This window comes from Culex pipiens, chromosome 1, assembly GCF_016801865.2.
Source record: "Culex pipiens pallens isolate TS chromosome 1, TS_CPP_V2, whole genome shotgun sequence".
Lineage (NCBI taxonomy): Eukaryota > Metazoa > Arthropoda > Insecta > Diptera > Culicidae > Culex > Culex pipiens.
The window spans coordinates 1,015,104-1,039,372 of NC_068937.1; the positions used below are offsets into that span (position 1 = coordinate 1,015,104).

The 24,269-nt window shown below is 36.5% G+C and overlaps 2 protein-coding genes across 4 annotated transcripts; one reads left to right on the top strand and one right to left on the bottom strand.

The window, feature by feature from the left end:
* The first annotated feature begins 1,309 nt into the window (after positions 1-1,309).
* Positions 1,310-22,136, top strand: LOC120424303 (uncharacterized). Of its 3 annotated transcripts, XR_005606357.2 has the most exons (7): positions 1,352-1,446; positions 7,215-7,641; positions 17,922-18,027; positions 19,479-19,684; positions 20,113-20,418; positions 20,567-21,068; positions 21,568-22,136. XR_005606357.2 is itself a non-coding variant. In XM_039588387.2 (6 exons), exons 2-6 carry the CDS (start codon positions 7,414-7,416, stop codon positions 21,655-21,657), a joined length of 936 nt encoding a protein of 311 aa, XP_039444321.1. In that variant the 5' UTR covers positions 1,310-1,446; positions 7,215-7,413; the 3' UTR covers positions 21,658-22,136. The 3 variants fall into 3 exon arrangements, 2 of the variants coding, with proteins under 2 accessions (XP_039444321.1, XP_052567580.1); XM_039588387.2 differs by lacking the exon at positions 20,567-21,068 and having other exon boundaries at positions 1,310-1,446; XM_052711620.1 differs by lacking the exon at positions 20,567-21,068 and having other exon boundaries at positions 1,381-1,403.
* Positions 18,067-24,218, bottom strand: LOC120424302 (uncharacterized). Its single transcript, XM_039588386.2, has 2 exons — positions 24,051-24,218; positions 18,067-19,430 (listed from the first exon to the last, which is right to left on the bottom strand). Exon 2 carries the CDS (start codon positions 19,428-19,430, stop codon positions 18,267-18,269), a length of 1,164 nt encoding a protein of 387 aa, XP_039444320.1. The 5' UTR covers positions 24,051-24,218; the 3' UTR covers positions 18,067-18,266.
* Between the last annotated feature and the right edge of the window lie 51 nt (positions 24,219-24,269).

A 24,269-nucleotide genomic window follows, 5' to 3' on the forward strand; every position in this document is an offset into this window, starting at 1 on the left:
TCTACAAACACTATGATTTTGGGTCGCATCATCATCTTCTATGATGAATCCTGACCAAACACCCTATCCTACTAACAAGTTTTCAGGTTCCTGGCGCTCGTGGGGTGTAAGCACAGAGTAAATCAGCTGCCCTAGTAGCAACCTGCGCTAACTAACATTCCCGTCCCTTAAAATCGAGGTCTACAAACTGACATGGCGGGCGCCGTTGGTGGCCAATGACTGTTACCTATTCGCAACTGATCTAGCTTTAGCAATCATGGTGTTTTATCTTTTCAGCGCATTCATACATGCTGTTGATAAGGGAAACACCACTAGATCGTCGAAGCCTATAATCAGTAGTGCTGAAAGGATATTACGGTTCTGTTCAGCAACGGAGGGGCAACCATGGGTGATCTCTCATGCTCATGCTCATGCTGCATGCTCAATATCTCAGGATTGAAATCGAATTTTGGGGATCTGTGAAGGTCAAAAGGTGAGGCATTGTGAGCTGCACAAAATGGCGTTCTTAACTCAATTTGGCCCAAATTGCACGTACGACAAGTTAGCACGATGGCGACGAATTGTTGAATTTTAAAGGGAAAAGTGTATGGGACCACCCAAACGAAATTCGAATATGTTCACGAAACTATGGCTTGTTATTTCAATATTTATATTTTCCCCCCCCCCCCGCACGCCGTACACGTACACTTTGCAGAAATTTGACTCAATCTCACCCCTAGACCCAATGTCCCCAATGACCCCAGTTGCCGGATACTTAAATCAACTCCGCAAAACTATCAGAACTACAACTACATTAATCATAGACGAAATTTTGAATAATTTCAAAAAGAAAAACTAATTTTCAAATCTTTAATTATTTTTACCTGATTTACCAATTTGTGGTCCTTAATTCAAAATATGGTAAAATATTAAAAAGTATTTTTGTTAATTGAAAATGCAATGTACTGAATAATGTATAATTGATTTGAGATGTTTTTTTTTTTGCATGAAAATTTCAATTTTAGTCAATATTTTTTTGAGGAAATTTTGAAAGGTTGGGGGGGGGGGGGGGAGACAAAAACTTGAAATAAAATTTGCAATGGCCTTTAATAACGCTCGAAATAAAAGTAAGCTTCCAATTTAAGTTCAATCCAAACTTCACTAACCGACCCTATCGAAAGCTCCCACAACATCGCGAAAACTCTCTCGCTCTCTCTCTCTTTTCCCCGCTTCGCGAGAGAGCGCGCGCGTCCGAGTCACTTTTTTTTCGCTTCTCCGCTCAACAGGTAAGCGCGACTTAGTGACCGTCGGCCAGACCTGCTCAGTACGAGTCTAGCGAGCAACGTGATCGGCTGCGAAAAACGAAGTTTGGCTTACGAATCGAAGCAGTGTGTTACTACGATGCGGGTGGTGCTGTTGTTCTAGTAGGCTGTGACGACGAGCGGGGGTGGTTGTGTGTGACAGAAGGTAGTGGCAAAGTTGGGGGGGTTTTAACATCATCCAAGTAGCCCTTGGAGTGAAGTGCTAATTTACATGGTTGTCGTGGATGACTAGACGGTTGAAGAACACACGAGAAAAGTGAGCGGGGGGAAAAATGATTGCGTTTTATGAACGAGAAGAAGAGTGCAGATTTGCAAAGTGATGAAGAGTGAAGAGTTAGACTGTGTGGTGTGGAGAAGAACGTGACTTCCCCGTCGGTCGGAAGCGCCGCGAAGTGCACAACAAACACAAATCGGACAACAGTCCCGCTCGCTGCTAAGCCGCTTTATTGTAAAATCCTAAATTGAATAATAACCCAATTAAGGCCAGCTTTAAATCAAGTGAATTTATGTACAACATGCCGTTTTTTTTGCGCTTCAGAAGGGGAATGTGGAGTTCAGTCGTCGTCGTCGTCGTGTCAAAAAAGGGGAAGAAGCGGTAACTTCAATGCGCTGGCAGGCGACGAAACGATCGAAATGTGACTGACCTTCGGGGAAAGCAAAATCAACAAAAAAGTGCTCCCTTCAAAGTAGCCAAAAAAGAAAACAGTGCCATCAAAGCAATCCACGTGTTATCTCTTTGAGTCGTTATCTTGGGCGTTTGCGCTCTACCTTTGTCACGTCGTTTTCTGGACAGGTCTAATTGAGCTGTTGGGTGTGTGATAGGACAGGTTACTGCGATCGGGAAGTTTTTTTATGTTTCTTCAGATAACTTTTAAGGGACTTTGAGTATGATGATAAAATTGTTTGTATGCCACCTACACCGGTGGCGTCAACCTGGTTGGTGGTCTTTTTGGGACATATTTTTTTTGAAATTGTTTTCTGAAGTAGACAGTGCAGGGCTAGATCAGTTTTTCGAATTTTTTTGAACTTCTATTTTTTCACAAGTTCTTCAAACTTTGGGTAAAATCGATTTATGAGAAAAAAAATTATGTTCTTTATTTTCTTATTCTTTAAGTGAAATTTGAGTTCAGCTACCTCAAATTAGTAAAAATTTGAATTCGCCCTCTTTTAATAGACCAGACTCGATTATCTGAAGCTCCAATATCCTAAAAAGAGATCTGTCAAAATCAAGTTCTCGATAATCGACCAACGATTTGGGTTTCGTTGTCTCTTTGGATCGCAAACCTCAAAATATGATGATCTCAAAATTGCTCCGAAGTGATAAGATAATCTGCTATCGATGATGGCGTGATGAAATATTGAGAGCATGCATTTAATTTGTGTTATTTGAAAAGGTCCTATAAACATAGGGAAACCCAGAGCTTTTATGAACTTAAAAAAAACTCTAGGTTTGGTAATGAAACAGGCAATAAAACACTAAAATATGACTAATATTAGGTCGTTGATTTCTAAGGATTTGTGCATAAACCACGTGGCTTTGAAATTTAAATTTAAAATTTTCCGTAAACCGCAGTGATATTGATAGGATTTCAATTTAATTTTTAAATGGTATTACTGGTCTCAATATTTATATTTTTAAAATCAGTAACATGTGCCTACTGGGATGTCTTTTAAAGTCAAGGAGCAATTACACCACCGCAAACAAACAAACAAACTCGCACTTTTTCGTGTTTGACAGTTTGCCAAACTCGCAAACAAGGGCAAAATGTATACAGGCTGACGTTAGTAACAAACAAATCCAGGCAGACAAACAAAGCAGGCAAACTGTCAAAAAATGCGAGTTTGTTTATTTGTTTGCGATTGTGTAATAGCTCCTTCACTGTTTTGCTTACCACGTCAACCTTAAAGTGTGCAAATTCGTTTATTTATAACTTTTTATCATCAAAATCAATATAAATTTTCCAAAAAAAAAAACAATTTTGTTGCATGAATCACAAAATTTGGAAATTCGCTAAGAAACTTGTTCTACTGAAAATGCCTATAAACCAATTAAGGCTCTAGAAGGCATCATCCCCAATCGGCCATTTGGTGGCCATGTTTGTTTTAGAGAAACATTCAAATCTGGATTCAGAATGTTTCAATCAAAAATTGGTTTTCTTTGTGTTGTTTGTAGAAGCATTTTACATATAGTGATTATTTATTCGTTTCAATTTACTATTTCTGGACCCTTAATCCAGAACCATCATTGACAGTCATTGCTCCCAAAGGGAAGGACACCATCTACCACCTTAAAACTGGTAACTTAGAAAAGAGTTTTGATAGATTTGAGATAAAATAACCCATCTTTGCCTTGATAAAAGTCTAACTGACAGGTCAGCGCCAAGGGTTTTCTACGCTGATAGAATCACTGATAGAAATAGTAAAGATATACAAAATCCAATCTATCAATGTTTAATTAATTGCAGTGAAAGTAAAAGTTTTAAAATGGCATCGTTTTATATTAAAATTTTGTTACTTTTGACTTTTAAGTCCAAATTGACTTTTAAAAGAATTAAATGTTTGTTTTTTAGAGCTCTAAAAAAGCCTCGAAAATCAATTTTCTCCAAAATCCTGATTTGCTATGTTCAAAAAACTGATCTTTGGAGGTTTTCTCAGATGCATCAATATAATAAATGAAATAAAAAGCCAGAATTTCAACAGTTCAATGAAATACTCATTGGAAAATGCATTATACACCCGTACAGTTGATATGCAATCATGAATTTTCAAAAAATCAAAGATCTGACGAAAACAAAACTTTAAGCTAAACAAAACTTTTGGCATCGAAAATTCATAAAAATTCAAAATATTTCTGAATTAACCCAAACACGCTAAAAATGATTATGAATGCAAGGTAATTCATTTTAAGTCGATTTCAGTTGATTTCACTTAAATATTCATTGAAAATTTGAACTAAAAAAAAATGTGCCCCCTGATTTTTCGGGCCGATTTTCAAGAAGTGACAAAACTTTAAATAAAATTTATACCAGCCTTACTAATTTTGCACAAAAAATCTTCAACCTATTAATTTCATCCCGGCTATAAGGCCATCAAATTGGTGTTTTATAAAACTTTTTTTTTTAATACAGTCCGGACTCGATTATCCGAACCCTCGATTATCCGAAGGTTTTTATGGGACTTCGGATAATAAAATCACGAACAAAAAACAAATTTTGCATTTTTTTCATTTTCTGGTTTTTAACATAAAATTTGAGTTCTACGACCCCATTTTAGTCAAATTTGAGTTGTTGATTGCCTTTTAAAAAATAAAATACATTTTTTCAATATTGCATTACCGCCATTTTGGCCGCCATCTTGGATTTAAAAATTCTAAATCATTTTAGCGTAGTTTAGGGGTCATACCTAAGCTCGACAATCAAAATTCAGAAATCGAAAAAAAAATTGTTTTCGTGATTCGATTATCCGAAGTGAAATTTTTCCGAGGCCTTCGGATAAGCGAGTCTGGACTGTAGTGAAAATTAGCAAATTGAGTGGGGTTAGGAGCGAGTGCTTAGCCTGCCAAACATAAACTGAAAAAAATAAAAGTACCAAATTCCTGAGTTCTAGGAATTTCGGCTCCTTTCCTTATTAAGTGGGGGAAGGTGGGGCAAGACGACCATATGGGGCAAGAGAAACAATCGCTCGTACGGCCGTAATTTTTACAATTTTGATTATTTCCAGCATGAGGAATTGTTGCTAGCAATGCAGTTAGCTGATTCTTCTGCCACATAACCGCCAAAACGACGTAAACGCCACGGGGAATAAGATTGAATGAGGTTTTTTTTTCAAAACCTTTGTTTTCTTATAATATTTGGAATGTACAAAATAAGGCTTAGGGCTCGTTTTAAGGCTCATTTTATCAAAATGCTTTTTTGCCTAGATCAGTAGTGTCCCTACCAATGACTTGCACCTATTATAAAGTATGATTCAACTTTTTGTTATTTTTGTTGAGAGCTTATAAAAAATCTTGTTCAGGTGGGGCAAGTGTACCATATGGATTTTTAGTATGGAAAAAATTACGAATTGCTGCAACAACATATTTGATTGTGATATAAATACATAAAAGAACTTAAAAACTGATAAACAATTGTTGAAAAATGGTCCATACAAAATACAGTGGTATTATGAAAATTTCCTTTTTTTCATCAAAGCAGTATTTTTTTTTCGTAAAAACGATCTAATTTTGCCCCACTTTCCCCTTATCCAAAAAACCCGATTACTAAATAAGGAAAAGAGGCAAAATTCCTAAAATAAAGGAATTTGGTACTATTTTTTTATTTCAGTGCATGAGAATTTCCCCTACTTTGAATAAAATTGATAAAATCGTGGTATTTCCCAAAACGACTCATCATTTAGATTATTCAAAAATTAGTTCGCTACGCACCTCGTGACAATGACAATTCCCGCCACAAAATTTGTTTCTTTCCATTTGGGATTTCAACCTGCCTCGTCGAGTTTGAATGAATCGCCGTTCGCAGAAAATCACCTCAAGCCCGGCGCCCAACTCACTGGTCAACGACTACCAGAGTGCTGTTGTTTGTAACAATTACATAAAAATGACTCACAAAACACGGCATGTAAGTGCGGTTTATCTTGTTGTTGCTCACTGCTGGAGACTTCACCACAAGCTTTATCTCAAACGTCACCGTAAATAATTCGACGTGACAGATGAAATTTACTGCCTTCTACGTCAGAAAAAAAGCACACACGTTTTGATCATTTTGTGAGCAACAATAGAACAATTTAACCTCCCAAAATGGCGGTCCCCCTCCGAATTCAAATTGATGGTCGTGAAATTCCGTCGCTCTTTTATCAAACTCTTGGTCAGGGGGGTGGTTCGAAAACAGGTGGATGACTCATCGCGACGCGATCGCAGTAGGCTCACACTCGGTCGGTCGTAGTAGGCTTCGACGTGTGCAGCGTACGCGATCCACGGCTACTTTGATATTTGCATTCGAAACCTGTTGTTTGTTTGCTCTCTGTGCTGCCCTTTTCCGTTTCCGTTCTTTTTGTTTGGAAAGGTTCACGGAGGTTTACGGCTAATTGCAGGTTTGAAAATCTATCGAAAAAATCATGCGTCATGATTTGAGCCCTTTTCGAAGAGGTTTCCAGCAGCTCGTATCATAACAAACACTGCACACGTCATTGCCTCCCCCCTCGTTCGCCACTTGAATTATTCTGGAGCGGATGTTGGCAATCACAATCAAATCTGTAATCTGTCCAGCCACAGCTGTTTGTCTGCCATGGTTGGATAAAATGTTTTTTTAGTGTTTAGTCAGATGGTTATCTCGTAGTAGGCGCAGCGTTTTGAAATTTTCAAGCGTCAATCGATTTGACAGCAAGCAAGAGAGCAACTCTCTCTTTCCTCCTATTGATCTGCTTGTCGCGAGAGTTGGTCTCTCGCTCACTGTCTTACATCAAAGTCGCGGCAAACGTTGCATGTTTAAAATGATTTCCGCCTGCTTCGATTGCAGTTTTATTCTAAAATCAATTCAATAAATCGCACTGAATGCGCTAATCAAAATTACATAAACATGTCGAACGATTCTCCAAGGGGCCAAACGCTCAACCTGGTTTTGAAAACGCTCGGCACGTCAAGTGTTTTGAAAACTCTTGAGGATTATCTAGTTTCGCACAGCAAATCTTTTCGCGCGATTTGTTCGCCGGCTGCTGCTACTGTTTATATTATGCTATTTATTTTTATTGTTATTCGACCTCTCGTAATACCCCTGTACTAACTAGTGCAAACATTTCGCGCGCGCCGTTTTCCACCGACGGCAGTGAAAATCGATTCAGAATCGCAACGCAACGCAAAAAAAAGAGAGGAAAAGAAGGGTGGGAAAATTGATGTTTCAGTTTCGCTTTTATTTTTAGTCTTCGATTGAGTCAAGTGGACGACACTAATTGAGGAAGAGAAAGAGAAGAAAAAAAAATCAGAACGCCCTGTGCATCAAGTGCAATTATCGTGTTGTTTGAAGTCTCGCAGCAAGCCACGCCGGGAAGAAAGTAGTGCAAAAAGGCAGCAGCAGCAGGCCTTGCCGAAAATCAAACGAAACTAACAAAAGTAAAAAAAATGCAACCAATTCAAGTGCGAGCGTCCTGTTTGGCGTTGCTTGCTTTGATCGGCGGAGCAGCCTGGGGCTACGAGAACGGGGGGCGAGCCTTCCGACCGTCGGGGTTGGAGAACAGCAATAACCGGATGGTGCGGCCGCTGACCAACGAAAAGAACCGGTACAGCGTCATCAGCAAGGACGTCAAACGGGAGGTGGACGCAGGAGATGGGTGCTGCCGGGCGGACGATGTGAGTACCGAGTTGTTTTATTTTTTTTTTTAATTTTTGAGATAAACCTGTTTGTCAAAGTAGGTAGGGTTGAGAAGGAAATTTGTGTCGTTGGTGAAATCGACGATATCCGATTTCCAGGAATTTACTGGAAATAAGCTGGTTTGAAATATTTAATCGAAATTATTTCTACCAATCAAAGCCAACAACTAAAATTTTGATATTCTAAATTTCTAAAATTCTTAAAATACATTTTTTTTAAATTATTAAAATTCTTAAAAAAAATTAAAATTATTAAAATTCTTCAAATTTCTTCAAAGTTCTTAAAATTCTTACAATTCTTAAAATTCTTAAATTCTTAAAATTCTTAAAATTCTTAAAATTCTTAAAATTCTAAAATATTCTAGATTTTCTAAAAATTCTTAAAATTTATAAAATTCTTAAAATTCTTAAAAAATTTCAAGTTCTTAAAATTCTTAATTTTTTTTAAGTTTATAAAATTTAAAATTTTCTAATTCTTTAAATCCTTCAAACTTAAAAAAATTAAAATGCTTCAAATTCTAAAATTTTTAAATATTCTTTAAAAAAAATAAATTCCTTAAATTTTTGATATTCTTAAAAGTCTTAAAATTCTTAAAATTCTTAAAATTCTTAAAATTCTTAAAATTCTTAAAATTCTTGAAATTCTTAAAATTCTTAAAATTCTTAAAATTCTTAATTATTTTAAATTTCTTAAATTACTTAAAATTCTTAAATTTCTTAAAATTCTTAAAATTCTTAAAACTCCTAAAATTCTTAAAATTCTTAAAATTCTTAAAATTTTTAAAATTCTTAAAATTCTTAAAATCCTTAAAATTCTTAAAATTCTTAAAATTCTTAAAATTCTTAAAATTCTTAAAATTCTTAAAATTCTTAAAATTCTTAAAATTCTTAAAATTCTTAAAATTCTTAAAATTCTTAAAATTCTTAAAATTCTTAAAATTCTTAAAATTCTTAAAATTCTTAAAATTCTTAAAATTCTTAAAATTCTTAAAATTCTTAAAATTCTTAAAATTCTTAAAATTCTTAAAATTCTTAAAATTTTTAAAATTCTTAAAATTCTAAAATTTTTACAATTTTTAAAGCTTTTTAAATTTTTAAAATTCTTAAAATTCTTAAAATTCTTAAAATTCTTAAAATTCTTAAAATTTTTAAAATTCTTAAAATTCTTAAAATTTTTAAAATTTTTAAAATTCTTAAAACTCTTAAAATTCTTAAAATTCTTAAAATTCTTAAAATTCTTAAAATTCTTAAAATTCTTAAAATTCTTAAAATTCTTAAAATTCTTAAAATTCTTAAAATTCTTAAAATTCCTCAAATTCTTAAAATTCTTAAAATTCTTAAAATTCTTAAAATTCTTAAAATTCTTAAAATTCTAAAAATTCTAAAAATTTGAAAATTCTTAATTTTTTTAAAAATCTTAAAAATTTTAAAATTTTTAAAAAATTTGAAATTCTTCAAAAATTTAAAATTCTTAAAATTGGAATTGGAGAGAAGCAGCCCAGGACCGAGTTAGATGGCAACGCATCTGGAGACAGCTCATGACCCGGAGGTTGTACGAGCAGTAAAAGTAAGTAAAGTAAGTAAAATTCTTTAAATTTCTAAAATTTTTAAAATTCTTAAAAATTTTAAAATTCTCAAAATTCTTAAAATTCTTAAAATTCTTAAAATGCTTAAAATTCTTTAAAATCTAAAATTTTTAGAAATTCTTAAAATTTTTAAAATTATTAAAAATTTAAAATTTTTAGAAATTCTTAAATTTTTTTTAAATTTTAAAAATTCTTAAAATTTTTAATTTTTTTTAAAATTCCTAAAATTTTCATTGTTTTGAAAAATTTTAAATTTTTTAAAATTTTGAAGTTCTGAGATTTGAATATTTTAAATTTCAAAAAGGTTTAAAAAAATAAATCATTGAATTCTTAAATTTTACAATTCTTAAAAAATATAAAACTATAAATTTAAAAATCATAAGATTTTTAAACTTTAGTATTTCTGTTATTTAAACTTTTAAAAGGTTATTTTTTTTTAATTTTTAAAACTTCGCTACAAAGGTCATCCTTGTGGCCCTGTTGGTTCATCAAATCAAATCAAATATTGTTTTTTTAATCTTTTAATTCTAAAATTCTGAAATATATTAGATTTTAAAATTTAAATATTTAAAAATTTAAAATTCAATAATTCAGCAATTTAAAAATTCAAAAGTTTAAAAACATCAAAAAAAAAATAAAATTCAATCAAAAATGCATTTTCTCCACAATTAAGACTACAGAAAATCAGATAACTTTGGAGCATTCTTGGAGTCATATTTTAGGAGAAAAAATCTAATTTTTAGATCATTTTTTTAAATTCGGTAATATTACGTGATTTTTGATTTTTTTAAATTTTCTGCATATGAGGCTTTTTAGGTCCAGTGTAAAAACTATGATTTAATTCAAAAAATAATAAATCTTCGTCAGAGGGCCGTCACATCCACTCATGGTTTTCTAATGAAAACAAAGTGCTGTCACAGTGCCTGCAAAATATGTTGGCTGACATCGGACTGAATGACGTCGACCTTTTTTTTTTTGAAATACTCGAGTTGTTGAATATTTGTGTTTTTAAATGATGTAAAAATTTAAGTTGTTTTTGTATTTTGGAATTTAGATGTTTTCGAATTATTAAATTTTCATATTATTGAATATTTGTATTTATCAATTTTTTAATTGTTATTTTTAGGATTTTTTCCCCCAAAAATTATATGATTATTGTTTTTAACCAGCAAAAACTAGCCAAAATAGTTACGAGTGAATCAGCTGACCGGCGTTTCCCTCCAACACAAGTCAACACTCGACCCTGACACAGGACGCCACTGACTGTCCTCTGGCTACCGGCCGCTGCTCACCTTGGCTGGAATTTGCACGTCTCTGCGTATGAGTCATTAGGGTGTAATATCAAAATCGATTTTCCAGCACAGCACTTTTTCAGTTCCTTTTGGGGTCCTAAACAACTCCCCAAAGTTTGGGACCGATTGGTTTAGTCCTCACTTTGCGCAAAGCGATTCAATTTTCCATATAAATTTGTATGGGGAAAATCATTTTTTTGGATTTTGGTATTTATCAAATCCACGTTTCATGCTATATCAAAACCGGACTCATATTCGGATGCTCTAGAATGTCCTCTACAACTTTGCCGAAGAAAGTATGGTGCTAATTTGCTCCTGAAAGAAGATATAGCGTCCTCAAAACTCGTCTAAAACGTGATTTTCGAGCAAAAAACACGTTTTAGACGAGTTTTGAACACGTTGTATCTTTTTTTAGGGGCAAGCTAGCACCATACTCTCTTGGGGAAAGTTGTAGAGCAGATTCCAGAGCATCCGAATATGAGTCCGGTTTTGATATAATATGAAACGTGGATTTGATAAATACCAAAATCCAAAAAAATGGTTTTCCCCATACAAATTTATATGGAAAATTGAATCGCTTTGCGCAAAGTGAGGACTAAACCGATCGGTCCCAAACTTTGGGGAGTTGTTTAGGACCCCAGAAGGAACTAAAAAAGGGCTGTGCTCACTAAATTTGGACAACTTTATTTTTTTCCATACAACCATATTACACCCTAATGAGTCATCATAATCGTCTCAGCAGGCTGTGAGGCAGGGCGTAGAAAAAGAAGAAATTCTTTTGGCATGCCACAGGCCGAAGCCACGTCGTGTGTCAGTTGGCGTCGCGCCGCTTGCTGCGATCGAGATGTGAAGGCGTGTGGGGGCCCACCTCACTCACCGCGCACGCTCCTTTCACTCAAGCATTTTAATTAGATTCAGCCGAGATTAATCACCTCTGATCGAAGTCTTCTTCTAGAAATCAAATCCGCTCTATTGTCAATCTGTCTAACCCATTGTCAACGTGTAGTAGGTCAGTTATCTTGTCAAACCGGATGACTAAAATCGTAGACTGCATCCGGATGCACCGAATAAAAGGCCAATTTGGTTGAATCAACTAAGAACGAACTCGAATTGTTGTGCAAAACCAAATCAGACCCCGTGAATCATCGCGATCTGTCGCGGCGCTGAATTCCGTTATTTCCGTGGTGTTGTCTCGGGGTGGACACCTTGGATATTATGCGTGCTACTAGTACCTAGTTGGTGGTATTTACCGCACTACCAGAAAAACTGGTTTCCCACCAGCAAGTCAATTAAATCGAACGGAGGATTGTCCGACGAAGAATCGAACACAACTAAAGGTACAAAGATTGATTAGTTATGGGCAAGGTTCTCTTTTACGTGTTGTTGTTGTAGTGTCGGTCAAGATCAAGGTCAGTGACGATGTGACTTCCTTGGACTAGTTATCTCGAATGATCTAAGAACTGGTTCAAATACAACTTCGTCCACTTAACTAAAATAACTTAAACATGAAGTTAAGAAATTGTAGCTTTGCCAAAATCTGGAACACCCAATCCAAGACAGAAAATTTTACCATATTTTCTTGCTTTGCGAGCTGATTTGGCAGCTTAAAAAATTGTAAAGGAGGTATTAGACTATGACAAACAAACAAAATCGCTCTGGAAATATGACCACTAGTTTCTAAGGTGTTAGTACTGAAAAATAAAAAAGTTTATGGATGATACTTGAAAGAATAAAATTTTCTTGTTTCCCTTATTTTATTCGTTGTTTTTTGTAACTAGAGGACCAATCTTCAAAGTCTATTTGGCAATTTTGTTAAAACAATTTTTAAAGTTTCCGAAAAAAAATTCCTGGATGAGCAATCATGAACACTATTTAAAAAAATTCAAAAAACTGGAATTTTTCAGTTCCCGACATTTTACCGAATTTTCTAGAATCTCAAATAGTTGCCATTTTTAATCTAAAGAATGATTTCGAACAAAAAATCTTTATTGTTAAGTGAATTTCAAAAATTAAATCTTTGACGATTTAAGTAAAAATTACTTCCCTTAAAAATAAATTCCTGGAATATAATTGCACTCATTAATTTGAATCAGAAATTATTTTTAAAATTTTCAAGCATTAGGATTTGGTTTTTACTGGATATGAAAAAGGATTGAAAAAAGTTAAATTTTATTGATTATCATGGTAAATCAAAAAATATCAGATATTCAAAAATTCAAAATATATTGAGGAATTCGCTCCAAAAAATGTTTACCTAGTTCTCCCTTTAATCTTGCAAATTTTGATATTTGATATTTTGAATCAATGTTGATGTATATAGTGTTTTTTTTTTCAATGAAAAATTCATTTTGATAAGATTTATCGAGGCAGGACTGCTACACCTGGACTGAGCTAACGACCTAACCTCTAGGTTGGCCCGGGGCCAACATTATTATTTGCCGGGGCCAATTATTATTTGTGATCACACAAATCTCGGCTCAAAATTTGCCACCGGAACCTCCTGGGATCGAACTTAGGCCGGCTGGGTGAGAGGCAACCACGCTTACCCCTACACCAAGGATCCCGGGTTTCAAAAAAAAATTAACTTTTGAACAGAAAAAACTCAAGTGAAGTGAAAACACATAACAAATCAAAAATTTCGCTTCGTTTGATAAAAAAAAATTAACTTTTAACAGAAAAAACTAAAATGACGTGAAAACACATAACAAATCTGCAAATTTTGAAAATTTTAATATTTTCGAAAAATACGGTATTTTGTGAATTTTTTTGCGAAATTTCGGTATGTTTGATATTTTTTTTAAGTTATAAGGCTTAATTCATTAAGTACGTCACGCTGAAACAAGCCAAAATTATCCTCGAGGGCATCGTTTACCACGGGGACCGATCAGAAAACCTTTCCCCTAATATAAATTTTCTAATATTTTTACAATATACAAAATATTTTTTTATCAAAAAAAGCATTCTTGGAAGTTATTGTGGATTTAGCTCATAGCTGGATTTTCTGACATCTTCTCACGGTCATTGGAAACGGTCATGGATAGACCTAGGGGTTCCCAGTTGGAGTGAAAAAAATCAATTTGTAGAAAAATTATAGATTAAAATTTTGCTTTTTTATCTCTTCTCCGACATCAGGAATAATTGTTTGAACATGCTCGCAATTTTTTTATTTGGTCGGAAAAATATTATTTTTCTTGAAAAAACTTTCATTTTAATCACCCCTAATTCTGGCTCGATGCCGCCGTCATGCGACCGCGTGCTCCGTTTGTTTGTCAACAAAGCTGCAGCTGGATGGTGAGACGAAGTGAGGGGGGAAGAGATTTTGACATTTTTATGCCCGCATCTAGCCCGCCGCCTATTTCGTCGGTCGTTGAGTCGCCGGTTGTTTCCAGCGATCGAGTCCAGCTAGGAACTGATCGTACAATATCGTCGATCAATTTAACGGAAACCGAAAATCACTTGTGGAATTGTTTAAAATTTAATCGAATTCGTTAGAATAATCTAAGTGTGTACGATCGTTCACAGTCTGACATTTGCTTGCACTGAAAAAGGAAAAGCACTCCATTCGGGTTAAATCTTTTTTTTGAACGATTTTATTTTTTTCTAAAGACGTTTGGACTTTACAAATTTGTCAATGTTTTAAAAATAGTCCAACCGACTTATAAAATTGTTGAATCATTCTTCAAGTTCCCTCCACCAGTGCAATATTCTAAACCTAATTTTGTATTCTGAACGGGTCAAAACTTTGTCCAAGGATGATTGTTCGCCTTGCGTGCTTAAAAACAATACAAAGTAAACACTGTTTAATGCACTGCAGTAATGATCCATTAAGCCCCATCGTAGAGAGTACTATAACAAGCCCGATTTTCCGATAGCCCACGCGTGTCTCATTGAAAAGAAATCTTCTTTATTGATTTGCGATAGCAACTGTTGTGAAACCAGTACCTAGACCTAGTATAAATTACTCATCGTTACAACCAACTAGAAAGAAAGGTTTTTAATGGCAAGGTGTTTGTCGCGCTGAAACTTAACAATTTCAAGCACGTACCTTCACGTGGAATGGTCTTATCTTTATGAGTTTGTGAGTTAGAGTGAGAGGGCAGAGAACCACATTCCAGTGCAGTGAGGTTGAGGTTTCAAGTGCCAGACATTGGAATTTACACCGGTTTGATACGTTACAACATTTTTCACTTTTCATTGTTCGATACAATTTTGGGTTAGATAAGCCCCCTAATAAATAGCAGCTATTGACCCATTTGCTGGATTAAAAGGCGACTTTGACATAGTTTGATTTGATAGTAGGAACGATTATTTTAAGCCGGAAGGCCAACTTAATTTTTTCGTTTGTTTTAATTTCATCAGAATGAGCTGTGAAAATTATCACTCGGCTTCGTTTTCCTGTTTAGCGTGCCCGCACTAAGTGGTCCGCGATGCTGACAAACCAACGTCCCGACCACGTTGCCACCGAGTTCAAAAGATAAAGTCACTGAGCGCGCGCAATAATAATTAAGTTAGCACGTCTCGTGATTCCGGTGACGCGACTCAGCGCCATGCTCAAGTCGTTTGTTTTACTGAACTGATGGCCTATCTACAATCACTTAACTTAGAAAATTTCACTTAGCTTAGGAGTTTGAATCAATGGAAATGAATCTGATCTTCTACAATGAAAAGGAATAAAATTAGAAACTTGACGTATGGTTTGGAAAATTTCAAAATCTACGGTAAGTTGACGTTTCCATATCAAAGGTAAACAAACAACTACATAGCAACGTATATCAGCCCAGCAAATTTTCTAAGTTGATTGTGGATGACGGCCGTAAGTTGTGTACATTTTCTAAGTTTTACTTTACTTAACTATTCTAAGCTAAGTGATTGTAGATAGGCCATGAATTGTCAAAAAGGGGTAATTTTGCTTTTTTCATAGTTGTGAACTATTTTAAACAATTTTTTCTTGCTTTTTTATAATTTTAGAATTTTTGAACAAAATTTTCGTCAACAAAACTAAGTTGACAAATTGCCCTAATCCACAAATCCACCCTGGAAGATTGTTTCCACCTACTCGTTTTAGCTCAAGTTGTAACTCTTATTAAAGCTGGTTTATAGCGTCTTTCTTTGTGATTGCGCTCGTTTGATAAAACTCACTGACAGCACAATAGTCTAGCTAGAGAGCCGAAAACTTCCGCAGTCCGTAGCAGTCTTTATGTGGGGTCTTTTAACTTAGTAGGCTTTGGCTTCGTTTCGAAGAGAAATAAAAAAACACTTGCGCGTGATGACAGGTTGAGAATCGTTTTTATTTCCAAAGGTATAATTTACACCTAAACAAACCAATTTGTGTTGTGGGTAAAGAAGACAAACAAGGGTTCGAGAAGTGATCGAACGATAACGGTACAAAAACGGGAGTGTTTGTAGCACCCTTGGAGTAAAGAGAGATATATGAAACAGTTGGAGTGTTGTTTGGACAGGGCCAACTTAAGGTGTGAGTCACAGTTGTTGAGCTGAGAAAAAGATGTATTTTATTCTGGCGTTGATATCGGGTGTTTTTACTTACCTCTGGCAAAATCTGTTTCAAAAACACCCAAAAAGCAAAAAAATAAATACCTGATCGGATTTTTTTTTGCAAAACAAATGTTCTAAAAATCTTTCATAAATGCCATTTAAAACATTTTCGAATCAACCACTTTGTAGAGAATAGTTTCCGGAACAATTTCCCTAAAAAAAAGTATCAGTTTTGGTTCAATATGAGCAGAATGACCTTCTCCAAAATTTTTGGATTTAGTTCCCAATCAAACTATGAACACCGCCTACTGAGTTTTTTTTCCATAAATATCTTAAAAATTTGATACACTGCAGCTGTCAATAATTTTTTCAGTCCCTTCAAGAAGATTGCTTTGATTTAACGTTCTAAGATTTGATAACTCCTTCATATCTCTCGACAGGTCCCTTTGATGTAGACAACGAGAGAGTCTACTGTATAATTTTAAAGTTTCCACAAAATATTATTATCGCTACAAATCTGAGTAGGCGGTGTTCATAGTTTGCATGGGAATTAAATCCAGAAATTTTGGAGAAAGTCACTTTTTATTTTACAAATTTGGGCACATTTTATTTTACAAATTCTCTGATTATATCGAACCAAAATGGATACCTTTTTTAAGGGAAATTGTTGATTGGTGGTTGATTCGAAAATGTTTTAAAATGTCATGGTGCAATAAAGCAGAGGGAACCTTTTAGGTAATAAATAGATTTTCAACGAAATACTCTAAGTTTAGCAGTGTTTTATTCTCAAATATTTATCCGGGCAATCTGTTGCTGTATTTTCATGAAAAATTTCACAAAGAAAACATTTTAATTCGGTCGTACTGGGGTAACCAGCTTGTATTTTGGGGTTATTTTATAGTGTGAAACTAGAAATATGTCAAATTTGGTTCGGAAACTTTTTTATTTGAGCTCAAGTATGTAATTTACAATCTCTCAAGGCATATTCATAAGAAACTTGATGGATATGTACGTCAATTCATCGAGTTTTAGCGACTTTTCTCAAGAATATCCTATAAAATCGAAAAAAACATCAATAAAATGTGCTCGAGACCCCCCGAAAAAGATTTCGGTGGACCCTGCAAAATATCGGGAAAGAGCCCTTCTTTCATGTTGCCAAATATCAGACTTGTCGATTTTTTTTTTATCTTAAAATTTTGTTTATGGGTCCTTTTTTATAAAAAAAACTTAGATAACTACTCAAATGGTTTTCTGAGTGTCAATAAATTGTCTATTTCTAAGATTGATTTGTATCCAAAAAAATAAAATGTTACAAGTACTTTCTAGAAATTCACATAAAACTGATATTGTAACAAATAAAACAACACTAAACCAATTAAAATTAAATTAGCAAATCCATTTATTTTATTTTAAAAGTATTCTCTTCAAAAAACATTTTCTTTTCTTTAAAAATATTTGAGGGATTTCAAGAATTTTACCTGAATGCAGCGCTTTTACTTTTTCAGTGCAAGCAAATGTCGGAGTTTCAATAATTGTACACGCATAATTTAGAATGTATAATTTATGATAGATTTTGAATTTTACTGCGACATTGTTTTACCCACTTCAATCATCAATTGATTGAAAATCTTAACTTTTTTACTCATGTATACGGATCTATTGTGCGTCAAATCATGTCTTTTCAATACAGCTACACGGACGACTTTATGCAATTATTTAATCCATGACTAACGAGTAGAACCCTTCTAGCTTACAGAGCACAGAAATGCGTGTGGGATTACGAGGGGGGCGTTCCGTCCGGGCGGGTTTAATTACCTCTTTAGTCTTGCGCAACAATGCCACACGGTTCGATTATTTAATATTTCCCTCCCTCCTTCTCCCTCCACAGCTTCCCCTGGATCTGGCCCTGCAGCTGGGCAACCTCACCGCAGCCGAGGACATTTTCGACTTTATCGATCCGGACTCGATCGACCAGCGCATCTTCGCCAGCAAGGGTACGTGTTTCTTTTAGGCTATTTCGAAGCAAAAGCAGCTTTGTTGAATGTATCGCAGAACATATATTAATTTTTATGTTTTAATTTTTCTGTAACCAACTGGTGGTCGAACGATTCTTTTTTTTTTTCGAGGTAAATTAAAAAAACGGACCACAAAATACAAAATAAAATTCAAAAAGGAGTAAAAAAAGTAAACACTGGTACTTACTGATGCCGCGCGCGCTGACCGCTGTCAAAACTCAGAACCGCAGCGGCTTCCGGATGGTGGCGGAGGCACTGGAGAGTTTGCGTTGCTTGCTTGCGGAACCGCCGCCACCGCCTTCCGACGACGAGTGGGTGTTCTTGCGGGGCCACGTCTGCTGGATGTTGGCCGGACCGGCGCCTTCGTCCGGAGCGAAGCTCCTCCGAGGGGACGTTCGCAGCCCGATGATGACGGGTGGGATGCGGCGCCGTTTGACGGGGGTTCCGGGCGGTTGGATCGGTGGGGAATCTTCCGACGCTGGGGCTACTGCCGTCAGTAAGGGAGGGGAGTCGGGGAGGGGGATGGGTTCCGGGGAGTGTGACCTCGTTGGAGATTCTTGGTTTGGGAATAGATCTTCCTCGACGAACAGGTTCCGACGGACGGCGGTCGATCGGGTCGAGATGTGTTCGTAGATGATGAGTGCGAACTGGACTTCCTGGGTGCGAAGGTGCGTCCGGTAGGAGAGTTTCAGTTTGGTCCGCTTTTCACCGATGCTGCTGCTGCTGCTTGTGGTGGCCTCCGATGGTCCGGAACTGGTCGCCGAGGGATCCTCGCGGGGAATGTGGTGTGTGGTACGAGTACCACGATGTTTGGGCTCGTTGGCGGTTCGCACGGTGCCGACCGTTTCCAGGTACTGCAGCTCGGAGTAGTTGCTCTGGCGATTCGACAACAAGTCCGACGACTGGCCAGGGTCATCACCGTCTTCGTCTTCGTCGTCACTGGGATATGGTAGGAAGCGACGGCCTCCGGTGGGGGCCAGCGGATGTGGCAACGCCGGCAGTGTCTTTGGTGGCGTTTCGAAGCTGGGATCTTCCGGTCGAAATTCGCTCGCACTGCCGGAAGCTATCGGTGATGAAGGGGTAGCAGCGATGGGACCTTCCCGAACCGGACTTATGGTCAAGTTCTCCGGAGGATTTGCCTTGGTGGCCAAATGTGTGTCACGCACCTCAAACGGTTTCGCCGTTGTGACGGCACCGGTAAAGCTTTGCACCTGTCCGGCGTGCTGTTTCTGTCTCAGGAATTTCACTATTTTCGAACCTCCCCTAACCGTGAGTCCGTTCCACTCGAGCACGGCGTTCGACGCCAGTTGGTACACCATGCGGGAAAGGTCATGGGAGCTCAGCTCCAAATACTGGTCCACAATGGCGCGCGGGGACAACATCTGCAAAAAAAAAAATTAAATAACAAAACAAACTACCTTTAATTCCAGACTTTGGCGAACGCTCCGGCGCGAATATTCCGAAGCCGGCCGGGTGCAGCACCACGGACACGATCGTTCCGCTGCGCCCGAAGGAGGTTACGGATCCGACGCTGATCTACTCGCCGGAGTGCACCCGGGTCAAGCGGTGCAGCGGCTGTTGCGTGTCGTCGCGGCTCGCCTGTCTGCCGACCGCGACGCGAACGATTCCGTTCACGGTAAGCATTTTTTAGCTTTTATTAGGGTAAGCAATTTTGAGTCGCATTTGCCGAAAATTTAATAATTTGGGTATTCTTCGTCACCGTGTATTGAAGTAAACAAAATTTTGACGTTTGAAATTAAAATCGATCACACGGTCACAGAAGGTTACTCAAAATCGATTATATTATGATAATGAACCCAACTTTGAGTAATGGGAGCATTTTCTGATTACCTGAAAGGCAGTTTCTAATAATTTTGACTGGTTTCAAAGGTTTAAGTTTTTGTAAAAATCAAACTTATTTTCTTTTTGAAACAAGTAAATTCGTTCTGGTTTTTATTTCCCAATTAAATTTCGTAAAGCAATTAATTGGAAAAGTGAAAAAACTTTTAAATAGGTTTAAATTTAAAAAGTCTACAGAAATAAAACCTACAAATTTCTCCACAGGTGACGGTGCTCGAGTACAAGACGGGAACGAAGCTAAAGTTCAAGAATCGTGACGTGACGCTCGTCGAGGAGCACGTCAGCTGCCAGTGCCAGTGTCGTGTCCGCGAGGAGCACTGCAACCATCTGCAGCGGTACAACGCGCCCAACTGCCGCTGCGAGTGTACCAACCCGGACGACCGGACCCGGTGCCTGCAGGAGAGCGATATCAAGCAGTGGAACCCGGACACGTGTCTGTGCGAGTGCAACGAGGTCAAGGAATGCACGACGGGGACGTACTTTGATCGGAATTACTGCCGATGTTTGAAGGTATAATAAATGGTTTTTGTTGTTGTTTTTTGGTTACTCGCTGTTTGCTATTGGTCTGGAAACGGGAACACCACCAAGAGACTGAGATATAGAGGGAGGGCCCTTCACTAACCGAATTTCTTTTCCCTATTGTTTTTTTTTATTCTAGAACGATTTTTACTCCATACATTAACTCCATTCGATGCACGCCTCAAAACAAACAATCGCACTATTTTTTATATTCGAAACTAGTACATCACAACGAACAAAATCCACTTAATTTGAAACGTCCTTATTCTATCCAGTGTTTGTAGAATGAGCCAAAATTAAACACTCAATTTTATGTTTGAAATAAATTGTGTAGAAGAAACAAGTACTAGTATTTTACGAAAAGAGAAGAAGAAGAATCACTGGATGCATATTAATCGTACTATATCTTAGCAAATAGAGTAGAACAAAATAAAACCAAAAGCATCTCAATTTAAAAAATGCATTACATAACGAAAGTGCCAAAATGGAACGAAAACTACTGTTAGAGACTGGACTGTAGCGCTGCGAAGCGTTTAGATGTATTAGTTTACTGTACGTGTGCGTGTACGTGTGTGTGTCCTTGTGACCCCGAACTTCTTCCCACCAGAAAAAAACCGCAAATCTCGGTGGTTTATCACTCTGTGAGTATGACTTCTCTTTGTAGCTCCGCGTGTGTGTTTCACAAAAACGCTTTCCCGTAACAATATCTAACGTTGACGATTTGTGATTGTACGTCCTTAACCTGCAATTAAAAACGTATATAAATTTATATGACTAATTTTATGTGCGCGGCGGTGGGAAAATCCTCAATCTCGCATCGCTTAACGTCTCAATCATTCGTGCTTTGGGAAAGATCCTCTGTCGTTCATGTGTATCTCTTATAGGAATCATCGTAGAAATATTCAAACCTGACAAGCGGGTAGTTAAGCTTCTTCTTCTTCTCTTTTGACTTTTTGGGAACATTCTTGTCATTCATTGTGCGTTTTCTATCAAAATCATCAGCTTAGACTAACTAAACTTTACTAACCATTCATCAAACTTACAAAAGCTAACTCAAAAAAGTGTCCTAACTCAAAATCTCAACCTTAAAAAACACCAACAAGTCTAAAATCACCACATTTATCCCATCTATCCCGTCAGAGCTACCCACCCCGAGGCAACTTCCAGACCACGCCGCTCGATCGCAGACGACTGATCCTGAAACCGGTGCCGGCGGCCGTGTCCCCTTGAGGGAAACCCGAAATCACATCACACACGGATATTAGCGGCGGCGCGCCCAGTGTTCTGCCCGGCTCCAACATGCGAAGCAATTAAAATACGAAAATCAATCGAACACGAATCTTAGCGCGAAAGAGAGCACAATATTTTTCTTTTTTGTTGGGACATTTTCAACAAGTACAAATATCGTGCAAGAGAGAGCAGTTTAAGAGGACATTCCGGGGTGCGGATATGAGTGCAAAAAAGCGGCGGAGTTTTATTCGGGATGGGGAATCATGCAGAGCGAATGAAGTTTGGTTTGGAGGAAAGGTGGTGGATGAGTTCACAGCGGAGCGAAAAAGATGGATGAGTGAGAGGGCGAGTGGAGGGTTTTTTTTTTAAATAGTTGAACAAGTATTTCTGCAGATGTTGCGGTCAGTGAATGTTTTTAAAACTCTATTTATTTCTTCACCGTAGCTATAAAGATTTCAATAAAATTGTATTAAACGGAAGGTGGCTTGTTTCATTTTACGAACTGAAGAATTCCAGACAAGAACGAAAGAAGTTGACTTTTTAGCTGTCGGCCACTATTACTAGTACTAACCACTAGTGTCCTTTTACATACAATAGCTTCACCGCCCTGGACTACTAAGTGTACGAGAGTATGGCACGGAGCGAAGGCGCCAAATACCCATATTGACACATAGAATTTTGAGGGCGCTCGCCGAAGGATTCGAACCGGCGATCTCGAGATTATGAGTCCAGTACGTGGTCCGATTGATCCCCACGGACGGGCATCCCAAGAACTACATTGAAAAGATTTACTATTTCAGGTTAATTTCTATATTTTTGAAGACCACAAACACTTCTTATATTTAACCCGTTCGAAATATTTCGATCGTGATTTAGACAATTCAAATATGAAGCATTTTTTTAATTATTTATCTAAATTTTGGAAGTGAACTATCAAATTTTCGTAGCTTTACAATTCTAATTTGTTGAAATTTTAAAGGAAAAGATTTGACAATTTTTTATTTTTATAAAATTTTAGACCTGTGGATTTTTTGAGAAATTAAAATTTGTTTATTTTTGGTTAGGTTAAGTTCATATTTCGATAAACTCTCTATCACAAGTTTTAAAAATTTAAATAATGGAATTAAAAGGACCTTCTATTAAGTTTATAAAAAATAATTAATTTCTAGGAACGGAAAATCTTTATAAACCGATTTAGAAATTTTGTGTTGGGTAAAAACAAAAATTCAAATTGTTCGGTAAAAACAAACATAGCGGAAAAAGGGATCAAACACATAATAAAGGGAATCATAATCTGAAGAAAAATAGCACAGCAAAAAGTTCCGGTTTTCATGAATTTTCAAAAAAAAAATCAAAGAATATGTTAAAACGTTAACTGATTGTCGATTGAAAAATGAGGGCTGATTGAGTAGCACTTAGAAATACGTATTTTTCTCATTTTTATTTTTGAAGGTGGATTTCAGCAAACGGGATCAACAATGTTGGAGAAAATTGTAGATTTTTTATTGAGCAATTTTAATTTTTTTTTACAAGTGAAAATAAATGGACATTATTTTTTAATTAAAAAAAAACATTTTTTTCTGAAAAAATACCAAAAAATTATAATATGGAAAAAGCACTCTTTCTCAAATTTCACAAGAGAAGCTGCCAGTTTGATTTTGCATCCATTTCATTTTTTTTAAAACACAGTTAAAAAAATAAAATATAAGTTGGCTGAAATAAAAACGTCCGTTATGCACTTTTGTTCTACTAAAACATAATAAAAATTAAAAAAAAAATAGGAGGTAGTTTGTCGTAATCGAGTTTTTTTTAAAGTAAAAAGTAAATTGAAAAATCGTGGTCAGAAATGACGAAGTTGACTTTATAGTTGTCGGCCACCATTGCTAGTATCAAATACTAGTGTCTTCCCTTTAAATACAAGGTCTTCGCCGCCCTGGGCTCCTAAGTGTTTGAGTACGGCATGGGGCGACGGCGCCGGATACCCATATTTACGTCCGATTGATCCACACGGGCGGGACAAAGTGGTCAGAAATGCCTTCTTAAAAAAATGATTTTCGATCTTTGTAAACGTTTGTATGCAAATGCAAGAAAAATCATGTAAAAATCGTTTATCAAAAATAAGGGAGCAAGTTATTTTTTTCTAAAGGTTGGCAAAATAATAAGTTTTTATAGTGAGAATCTGCTATTTGGAGAGAAATAGAACAAAATCCTTAACTTAATTTCAATTAAGAAAATCAGTCAATCAATCAAAACTAGGTCCAGCCATTTTTACCCATTTTGCACCTCCAACCCAAAGTCACAAAACTTCGACCTACTTTCCCTCAGCGTGCAGCTGTTTTTGCGACGAAAAAGGGCAGCCATTTTTAAATGGAATCCCAACGATTGAAACTCACCTTGCAAAAATCACCTTTTCCGCCCTCGCCACTTGCTCCTCGCTTGAAGCTTCTCACTTCCGGGCACGCACTCGCTTCACTTCAAGTTGTAAAAGCACTTCTTTCGCGACTAATCACATATTTTCAGCGCACTTGCGAAAAACAAACTTCCTCCTCCAGCCTTCTTGGCTGCAAAACACGCCAAATAAAAACAATTTCTTGCTGCACGCTCCAGGGAGA

Coding starts and splice junctions, on each gene's coding strand:
- LOC120424303 (XM_039588387.2), top strand. CDS start 7,414: ATGCAACCAATTCAAGTGCGAGCGTCCTGTTTGGCGTTGCTTGCTTTG. Junction 7,642..17,921: donor GGTGCTGCCGGGCGGACGAT/GTGAGTACCGAG, acceptor CTCCCTCCACAG/CTTCCCCTGGATCTGGCCCT. Junction 20,419..21,567: donor ATTACTGCCGATGTTTGAAG/GTATAATAAATG, acceptor CTATCCCGTCAG/AGCTACCCACCCCGAGGCAA.
- LOC120424302 (XM_039588386.2), bottom strand. CDS start 19,430: ATGTTGTCCCCGCGCGCCATTGTGGACCAGTATTTGGAGCTGAGCTCC.